Genomic DNA, 10,797 nt, shown 5'->3' on the forward strand with positions numbered 1-10,797 from the left:
TGCCGGTCTTCCATACAACCTTGCCCAGGCCTGCGCCCTGGAGAGGGAAGACTTTCCAGGCGCAGATCCGTGGTTTTGCAAGACTAACAGATGCCTTTAAATTTAAGCTCCAATCTATTAAGAAGGTCCAGGTCCCAGGAAAGTGGGAGGGGTTATCTGTCATAGGTCTCCCCTCGGGTTGTGAACATTCAACACAAGTGGAAATGAGAGCAGTCGCTGGCAGGTTTTTAAATGGGTAGGTTACTCAGAGAGGCCTCTGTCGGATCGCAATGGTTAGAATGCTGAAGGGTGAGGTTACTTTATTTATGTCAAGCGAGGCGATAACTAAAGTGGAGAACCATAGCTTGTTCATGATTTTTTTTATTACCGTCCAATGACAAGAGGCACTGCCTGGAGGAGTGGGTGGGTGCAACCATTGCTCTTGATATCCATTGTCTATCAAGCCTTATCTTATCCTAGGAAAATCTCTGGCAAACCTTTGAAGGTGTTTATCACTCCTGGGAATAAAACCTGAACTATAAACTACTCTTAGATGTCTTTTAGTGTAAGTTTATTGGTTTTGATCATACTCTCTCACTTCATTATAACTCAAACTCCTGATCTGATGTTTGACATTGATAAGTGAAGAACAGATTAATTTAGTAAGTGGTGGCCTCTACCCACCCAGCGTTCCACTTAGTCTCTGAGCTAGCAGATCTGTGGATAACAGTTTGAAGACTAATTTCCAAACTGAGGGACAGTGATTGTATTTGTCTTGTGTTGTTTGCTGTGTCAGTAACATTATCACATTAATTAATTAGCCTGTCATGTAAGTATTACTGCAGCTTAGAAGGAATCGTCTGTAGAGTATTGAGCTCTTTGTATATAACACTGAAAGGTCTATCCACATTCTGGTCTCAACCTTCATCACAGCAACATCTAACTTGGACTGCTGTGATTTAAACATTACGGCATAGTGGAGAGAAAAGGACACAGGTGAGAATTATATAGTTTGCGAAATGAGCTTAATTATTGACAGCGATCTGCAAAGTTACTAGGTGTTATATAAGCCATTTAATGTTGTTACTGAAAACTTTAAAATATGATTTAATAAAGGAGAGATGTCTCATTGGTAGAAAACTCCTGGCAGAAAAGGTAGTGAAGTTGCAGGTGAGATTTTGCTGTTGATGGTTTTACTCAATAGACACAATGCAGGATCTTTCTTTGTTCAGGACCTTACTAAAGTCTACTTTACATGGAATTTAATGCTTTTGTGAAAATGACAGAAAGAGAATTTTTTAGGCAAATGCATTGACCCTTTCTCGATGACAATGATGAAGTAGAGTCTCAAACAAAGATGTTGGGATGCTGATTTTGTATTTCCTTTCTACAAGTCACTATGCTAAGTCAATGCTGGTGAAGGTTTGCGAAGGAAGTGAAAAAATTCAGTATCTCTCTACTGAAGTACAAAGGGTTCTGAAAGCAGGAGGCCTTTTAATCCCCTATGTTCCCAAATTAAAACAAATACAGATGCCGGAAATCTGAAACAAAAGCAGAAAATGCTGGAAATACTCATCAAATTAGATGAATAGAATTGACATTTCAGGGTCTTTTACTGGAAATGTTAATTCTATTTTATTTCCACAGATGCTTCCTGACCGGTGGAATGCTTTTAGCATTTTCTGTTTCTTTTTCTCTGACTCCCGTATTTGCTTTCTAATGTTGTACGGGAAGAATCATACAGAAATGGGACCCTGCTAAATTGTAGGCAGTTCCACTGATCTTGTGGTCATTTGGAATTTTAGCCTTGCATTGGAGAGGAACTTATGACTATAGCAAGGAACTGCAGTGCCATTATGGCATCTCAAACGCCCGACCAACGGATAGTGAGCGTGGAATAAACTAACCAACGTACAGCTACTCCAAAGGGAAACAAAAAGAAGAAGAAGCGGCTGCCCTGGTTAACGCTGACCTGGTGGCTCTTGTGGTGGACAGTTCAGAACTTTTTAGCTAAGAATGAACAAGGAAGTAGATTAGACATAGAGATACTCACTTTGGAGTCTGTTAAATGATTACTACAGAGAACCTATGACAGGAGCCTGCCACGGGGACTTTCTTATAGGGACCGTATGTTGCATGAGTCTGCCAGTATTTAAACTGTGTGGGTCACCATCTAATAGTATGCAGCATTCTTTATTGTTCACATAAGTTGCAACTCCTCGATATTTCTATTTTTAATTTTTATTTCATAATTGATCATTCCGGTAAGTTGCTTTCTACCTGTCAATATGTAAACCATTCCTCAGTCATTCATAAAAACATTCCTGCTGCTATACTCTTATAAGAATTGGATCTTTATAACAGTCTATTATTAGATCTGTAAAAAGATCTCGTTCCTTGATCGTGCATTTACAATAGGGGTTTAGGGACACAAGTCTAGTTCCTTGATTGTGTACTTTCATTTGGGGTCAAGGAACACAGATAGATCTAGTTTTTGATTGTGCATTTTCATTTGGGGTCAAGGAACACCGACAGTTCTAGTTCCTGGATCATGCGTTTTCAATAAGGGACAAGGAATGCAGACTAGAGACTCTGGCGCTAACTAGATTAGATTAGATTATGAGGACACTCAGTCCTCGTTTATTGTTATTTAGAAATGCATGCATTAAAAAATGATACAATGTTCCTCCAGAAAGATATCACAGAAACACAGGACAAACCAAGACTAAAAACTGACCAAACCACATAATTATAACATATAGTTACAACAGTGCAAAGCAATACTGTAATTTGATAAAGAGCAGACCATGGGCACGGTAAAAAAAAGTCTCAAGTCCCGATAGCCCCATCATCTCACGCAGACAGTAGAAGGGAAAAACTCTCCCTGCCATGAACCCCCAAGCACCCCAAGTCAGTCGAGTGTCTGGTCCCCCACTGAGAATGCTAGATCACTTCGGTTAGTCTCACATAATCATTGCTGACAGTGGGGTCTGTTGCAAATGAACAAATTGCCAACATTCACTGTGTTAACTTACGAAGAATGGTCATTAAGGTGAGGTACAACTTAACCCGGACATGCATCGATATCTCTGGAAGAGAAAGCAAGGAGATCACTGGATGGAAAATTACAGAGACATCCAAATGTGAAAAGGAGTTGTTATTGATGGTACGGGGATGGTTTGGGGAGTGTCAGAGTAGGTTTTACAGAGATCTGACTGTGGTAGCCAGGAAAGAGGGTAAACATTATCATTTTGAGTGACAGGATAAAGAAACAAGGATTTGTTACTATTGTGCTGGTTGAGGGATAGGTTGTGAGAGGTTAGATAGAAAGAAAGATTTCAAAAAAAGTAGAAGGAAGGTAATAACAGTTTCAGAGGAGCAAATTGATTTCCACAGGCAGTAGAATCGATAAGGAGATAAGGAGAAAAATGTATATGTATATTTATTATTTATTGTTTAATATTTATTATATATAATAAATAAATAACAGATGGCGTATGAGGGGGAGGTGGGGCATTAACGGAAGTTAGAGAAGTCAATGTTCACGCCATCAGGTTGGAGGCTACCCAGACGGAATATAAGGTGTTGTTCCTCCAACCTGAGTGTGGCTTCATCTTTACAGTAGAGGATGCCGTGGATAGACATGTCAGAATGGGAATGGGATGTGGAGTTAAAATGTGTGGCCCCATCCGTTATTATTTTATATACAGTGTACTCTTTTTCTCTCTGTCCTTTTTTCCCTCTGTCCCTCTCACTATACTCCTTGCTCTTGGCTCCATCCCTCCCCCTCCTGTCTTCTCCTATCATTTTGGATCTCCGCCTCCCCCTCCCTCTTTCAAATCTCTTACTATCTCTTCTTTCAGTTAGTCCTGACGAAGGGTCTCGGCCCGAAACGTCGTCTGTACTTCTTCCTATAGATGCTGCCTGGCCTGCTGCGTTCACCAGCAACTTTTATTGGATGGGAAAGGTGACTCTGTCTCCCCCTGACTCGTCTCTTTACAATTGCTCATTACTTTCCTCCTCATGGCACTACAGAATCTATTGTCTGTGAAGCTATGGAGCAAACAGTTTTCCATGACATCGACCAGAATGCTCGCCACACAACTCACCTTTAGCCGTACTTACAATCATACGTTGCAATCGTACTTTGTGACGTGCAATAGCATCCCAAACAGAGCGTGTTGCATTGAACACACCAAGCAATGTAGGGAGAAAGATTTGTAAATGGAAGGGTGAGGGATCATGAGTTGGAAGAGCTTACAGGATTAAAATGGCTGATGACACTGCCAGTGTAGATTAATTGGAGGTACAGGGTCCTGTGTTGTCGAGCAGAGCCAGGCGTATAGGTTCCTGTGGGGAATGAGGATGAGGTGAAGACATGGAGGGATTGGTGAAATAAACCAATGGTTTTAAAATCAGTACTTTGGAGATTGAGAGCCAGTCAAGATTGACAATAATGGTCAAGAGAGATGGGGAATGTCAAAGTCAGATAACAAACAAAAAAGTGCTTGAAAAAGAATTTTGAAGTTAATCTGTTTATCTTGAAGTAACTTGAACAGAAATAAATCTAAGATAGTGAGCAGTAAAGATGTCAGGAAGGACAGGCAGGTGATGGGGCAAATTTGCAGCCATTGGGATGAGTTGCAGTGCAATCAAAGCAAAAAGTACCAAATACTGGACTTAAGGTGTTATACCTAAATGCATGCAGCATAAGGAATAAGGTGGATGATCTCGTCGTACAGCTACAGATTGGCAGGTATGATATTGTGGCCATCACTGAGATGTGGCTAAAGGATGCATGTCTCTGGGAGCTGAACATCCAAGGATACACGGTGTATTGGAAGGATAGGCAGGTAGGCAGAGGGTGTGGCTTTATTGGTAAGAAATTATATTAAGTCATTAGAAAGAGGTGACATAGGATCAGAAGGTGCAGAATCTTTATGGGTTGAGCTAAGAAATCGCGGGGGTAAAAGGACCCTGATGGCATTTATATACAGGCCTCCAAACAGCTGCAGTGATATGGACACAAATTACAACAGGAAATAGAAAAGGCTTGTCAGAAGGGCAGTGTTATGATAATTGTGGGGGATTTTAACATGCGAGTGGATTGGAAAGATCAGGTCGGCACTGGATCTCAAGAGAGAGAATTTGTAGAATGTCTGCGAGATGGCTTTTTAGAACAGCTTGTTGTTGAGCCCACTAGGGGATCGGCTGTACTGGATTGAGTATTGTGTAATGAACCAGAGGTGATTAGAGAGATTGAGGTGAAGGAACCCTCAGGAGGCAGTGATCATAACATGATTGAGTTCACTGTGAAATTTGAGAAAGAGAAGCCAAACTCTGATGTGTCAGTATTTCAGTGGAGTAAAGGAAATTATAGTGGCATGAGAGAGGAACTGGCCAAAGTTGACTGGAAAGGGACACTGTTGGGAAGGACGGCAGAGCAGCAGTGGCTGGGGTTTATGCGAGAAGTGAGGAAGGTGCAAGACAGGTATGTTCCAAAAAGGAAGAAATTTTCTAATGGAAAAAGGATGCAACCGTGGCTGACAAGGGAAGTCAAAGCCAAAGTTAAAGCAAAGGAGTGGGCATAGAAGGAAGCAAAAATTAGTGGGAAGACAGAGGATCGGGAAGTTTTTAAAACCTTACAAAAGGAAACTAAGAAGGTCATTAAGAGGGAAAAGATGAACTATGAAAGGAAGCTAGCAAATAATATCAAAGAGGATACTAAAAGCTTTTTCAAGTATATAAAGAGTAAAAGACAGGTGAGAGTAGATATAGGACCGATAGAAAATGATGCTGGAGAAATTGTAATGGGAGATAAGGAGATGGAGGAACAGAACGAGTATTTTGCATCAGTCTTCACTGAGGAAGACATCAGCAGTATACCGGACACTCAAGGGTGTCAGGGAAGAGAATTGTGCGCGGTCACAATTAATACAGAGAAAGTACTCAGGAAGCTGAATAGTTTAAGGGTAGATAAATCTCCCGGACCAGATAGAATGCACCCTCATGTTCTGAAGGAAGTAGCTGTGGAGATTGCGGAGGCATTAGCAATGATCTTTCAAAAGTCATTAGATTCTGGCATGGTTCCGGAGGACTGGAAGACTGCCGATATCACTCCACTATTTAAGAAGGGGGCAAGGAAGCAAAAAGGAAATTATGGACCTGTTAGCTTGACATCGGTGGTTGGGAAGTTGTTGGAGTCGATTGTCAGGGATGAGGTTACGGAGTACCTGGAGGCATATGACAAGATAGGCAGAACTCAGCATGGTTTCCTTAAAGGAAAATCCTGCCTGATAAACCTATTGCAATTTTTTGAGGAAATTACAAGTAGGCTAGACAAGGGAGATGCAGTGGATATTGTGTATTTGGATTTTCAGAAGGCCTTTGACAAAGTGCAGCACATGAGGCTGCCAATCAAGATAAGAGCCCATGGAATTACGGGAAAGTTACATATGTGGATAGAGCGTTGGCTGATTGGCAGGAAACAGTGAGTGGGAATAAAGGGATCATATTCTGGTTGGCTGCCGGTTACCAGTGGTGTTCCACAGCGGATGTGTTGGGGCCGCTTCTTTTTACGTTGTACATCAACGATTTGGATTATGGAATAGATAGCTTTGTGGCTAAGTTTGCTAAGATAGGTGGAGGGGCCAGTAGTACTGAGGAAACAGAGAGTCTGCAGAGAGACTTGGATAGTTTGGGAGAATGGGCAAAGAAGTGGCAAATGAAATACAATGTTGGAAAGTGTATGGTTATGCACTTTGGTAGAAGAAATAAACAGGCAGACTATTATTTAAATGGGGAAAGAATTCAAAGTTCTGAGATGTAACGGGACTTGGGAGTCCTCGTGCAGGATACCCTTAAGGTTAACCTCCAGGTTGAGTCGGTGGTGAAGAAGGCAAATGCAATGTTGGCATTCATTTCTAGAGGAATAGAGTATAGGAGCGGGGATGTGATGTTGAGGCTCTATAAGGCGCTGGTGAGACCTCACGTGGAGTACTGTGGGCAGTTTTGGTCTCCTTATTTAAGAAAGGATGTGCTGACGTTGGAGAGGGTACAGAGAAGATTCACTAGAATGATTCTGGGAATGAGAGGGTTAACATATGAGGAACGTTTGTCCGCTCTTGGACTGTATTCCTTGGAGTTTAGAAGAATGAGGAGAGACCTCATAGAAACATTTCGAATGTTGAAAGGCATGGACACAGTGGATGTGGCAAAGTTGTTTCCCATAGTGGGGGCGTCTAGTACGAGAGAGCATGACTTAAGGATTGAAGGGCGCCCATTCAGAACAGAGATGCAAAGAATTTTTTTTAGCCAGAGGGTGGTGAATCAGTGGAATTTGTTGCCACGGGTGGCAGTGGAGGCCAAGTCATTGGGTGTATTTAAAGCAGAGATTGATAGGTATCTGAGTAGCCAGGGAATCAAAGGTTATGGTAAGAAGGCCGGGGAGTGGGACTAAATGGGAGAATGGATCAGCTCATGATAAAATGGTGGAGCAGACTCGATGGGCCGAATGGCTGACTTCTGCTCCTTTGTCTTATGATCTTATGGTCTAAGTATTTAATGTTTAAGATTTCCTTTTTCTGTTGACTATATTAATTCTTTGCTACCTTGCCTTGTCCGACCTCATCCTGATGAATATCGCCGGAGCAAACCTGCTGCTCTCCCTCACAAGGAACACCTTGCTCCTGACCTTTGACGCTGGTTACACCATCTCGTTCTCCGACGTAGGGTGCAGAACGATGATGTTCATCTGGACCTGGCTGAGGTCGGCAAGCATCTGGGTCACCCTCAGTCTGAGCCTGTTCCACTTCATCACAATCAGAGCAAGCCGAACCGCGTTGGAAAGATTAAATGAGAGAAGGAAGGTTGCCAAAGCTATGGTGATTGAGTGGGCTTTGAGCTTTGTGTATTCAAGCTTTGCACTGTGCTATTCATCCAATACAAAGACTAACAGTACCAATAATTTAATGTTAATTAGTAGCACCATCAGGCCTTTGCTCGGCTGTGTGTGGACATTTCCAAATGATGTTAGTGGTCTTATATACACAATGGTCTCTGTTGTAATTCATGAAGCAATCCCAATAACTCGAATGATTTTTGCAAACTTTGCCACCTTGTTATTTCTGTATAATCACTATAGAAAAACCCAGGACGCGATGTTCAATAAACAGATCAGCACCGAATGGAAAGCAGCCAAGACCATCCTGTACCTGATTCTGCTGTTTATTTTTTGCTGGGGCACACATGTGTTTTCAGTGAATTATTATAATTTTAAGGGCAGCCCCTCGACACGCTACATGCTCATTATCGCTTGGTTTTCTGCCTTGGGGTTTTTGGGATTCTACCCACTGTTGGTGGCAACAGGCCATGGCAAATTAAGAAGGAAAATGGCAAACATCTTTAGGTGTGGGTGGCTGAAATCCCCTAGCCAAAGTAACTGACCACTCTTCCAAAGGAGAATGTGTGGATGTCTTGTCCAGTCTTACAGAGGTTAGCCTGGAACTGATCAGTACTATGGGATATCTTTACTGACAGATTATACTTTATTCATATTTGATGTAATATTGACTCAAGCCACAAGAATTTGTATAAATTATGGGTTGGTCCACCATCTCCTTGCTTTAAATGGATAATCCTCGAAGTAAATAGGAGGAGTCCATTCGGTCCCTCAGTCATATGCTGAAACCGGTGATCTGCATCAAAGCTCTAGGTATCCCTCTTTCTCCAAGACAAATATGCCCTCACCTAACAAAAACCTATTGATCCCAGTCTCAATATCATTAGGTGATGAAAACTCAACACCATAGATGTGAATTCCACCCTATTTCCAAGAAAGGGCTAATATATTGAACTAATCTACTATGATGCATGGTTGTTCAAACTCCAAAGCTCCTAAATTTTTTCATTGTCTGGGGAATTCCCTAGTTTTTCTTTCTTGGAACTAAACCACATGCCTTCACAGTTTCATCACTTTGAACCAGTACAATTAACTCATTGATTTAATATATCCCTGGCCTTTTGTAAATTCATGCTCCTATCTGCAGCCTGTTCTAACATCTCAATGCTGTCTAAGCAAATTCTGCTCTTAGACTCTACAGCCCTTTGCTGTGCATAAATATGGAAGAAAGCTGAAACTCCAACTCAGACCTGGTCACTGTGGGAACAACTTTGGTTTGAGAATAAATGCCTGCTCATCTTCCTTTACGTTAATGGCAATGGAGAATAAGATGGCCCGCTCTTGACTGTTTTTGAGCCATGCTGAGGTGGACTACCCATAGAATCATGAATTGTATCAGATAACTCAAGAACTCCCAAATCATTGAAAACTTTCATTTGGAAGCATCCAATGGGGATGAGCTATCTTGTCTTATCCTAATCTTCTGCTCACTGCCCCAGATTCCACTTTCTCAAGTATCTATTTGATTGCATTTTTAAAACTTCTCCTTAACTTGATGGAAAGGTTTTCCTCTACCTTAACCACCCTCTGTGTATTGAACGTTTTTTTAACATTTAAAATGCTTGCTCTGATAAGTTAGTTCCCTCCTATGACATCACTATGCAAACATTATTACTTTTTCAGGCATCTTTCAACCTTTGAATGACTAATTGATAGGCATTGCTAGACTAGATTAAATGCGTTGTTTGTACAAACTGTTCTCCTATGATTTTCAGTAGGAAGTTCATATCAGGATACTGTATGAGTTCATGTTGAGATTCATCTGAGATACTCATAACAACTCTCATAGACAAAATATATTGGCTTGGACGAGATCCAAGTCAGTCGGTGTTGCTTGTGAAACGTAGGAGCTTATGCCTCTAAATGAAGTAAATGGAAGAGGTGGTTGACCAACGAGAAACAGCAGCCTGTGGACCCACTTTCGGGGGCCCTGTAGCTCACATTCTCAACATTCTGTTTTACTCTTTAAAATTATTTGCACAATTTGTCCTCTTTTGCATATTGGATGTTTGTCGGTCCTCGTTAGGCATGGTTTTTCATGGAATCTATTGTATTTCATTGCTTTCCTGTGGGCACCTGCAAGAAAATGAACCTCAAGGTTGTATATGATATATGAACATAAATAATAAATTATGAACAGTGAAGTAGACTAAATAAAGAAATGCAATGTATTCAGTACAATGAAGATAATACTGAACATAGTGACAGGACCGGTGTGACGGTATGAATGTTTAAAACATTTTGTTTGGTACTGTAAGTATGCTATATTTTCAGTTTGTGAAAGAGAATTTCCCATCTTAGCCACCCTCCATGGTAGATTTTTCTATTTTCCCTTCTCACCTCTCTTTCTTCCCCTGTCTGGCTTTCTCTCTTTTCTCTCTCTCCCTCCCTCTCTCTCTCTCTCTCTCTCTCTCTCTCTCTCTATCTCTCTCTCTCTCTCTATCTCTCTCTCTATCTCTCTCTATCTCTATCTCTATCTCCCTGTGTGGCTTGTTGTGTGTATACTGCATAATGCATGTTGAGTATCATATGACCACTTTGTCCATCTCCCATTGTCTGTCGCTGCCCATGGACATCAATTTCCTTGCAAGACATGAAATAAGCTGATTAACTATGGTGACCTGAGCCCATTGCACTGGTTCATCAGCACCCAATGGAACAACATTCAAACCAATTATGTGTCCACAGATTTATCTCTCCTGCAGTCACTTCAGGTGTACAAACTCAGTGTAGGATCACAAATACTTTACACTGGAAACACTATTATAATGGGAAATCAGAGTTAGCAACTGCAGAATATTGAAATGCTGAAACTGCACTGAAGTGCATGGTACAGGATTCTGGGATTCATAATTGTT

The 10,797-nt window shown here is 41.4% G+C and overlaps 1 protein-coding gene across 1 annotated transcript; it reads left to right on the plus strand.

The window, feature by feature from the left end:
• The first annotated feature begins 269 nt into the window (after positions 1-269).
• LOC140188478 (olfactory receptor class A-like protein 4) lies at positions 270-8,423 on the plus strand. Its single transcript, XM_072244771.1, has 3 exons — positions 270-288; positions 444-497; positions 7,552-8,423. The coding sequence occupies exons 1-3, from the start codon at positions 270-272 to the stop codon at positions 8,421-8,423; spliced, it is 945 nt and encodes a 314-aa protein (XP_072100872.1).
• Positions 8,424-10,797: the final 2,374 nt, after the last annotated feature.

This window comes from Mobula birostris, chromosome 27, assembly GCF_030028105.1.
Source record: "Mobula birostris isolate sMobBir1 chromosome 27, sMobBir1.hap1, whole genome shotgun sequence".
In the NCBI taxonomy this organism is placed as follows: Eukaryota; Metazoa; Chordata; class Chondrichthyes; order Myliobatiformes; family Myliobatidae; genus Mobula; species Mobula birostris.

Coding starts and splice junctions, on each gene's coding strand:
- LOC140188478 (XM_072244771.1), top strand. Junction 498..7,551: donor TTTGAAGGTGTTTATCACTC/CTGGGAATAAAA, acceptor TTAATGTTTAAG/ATTTCCTTTTTCTGTTGACT.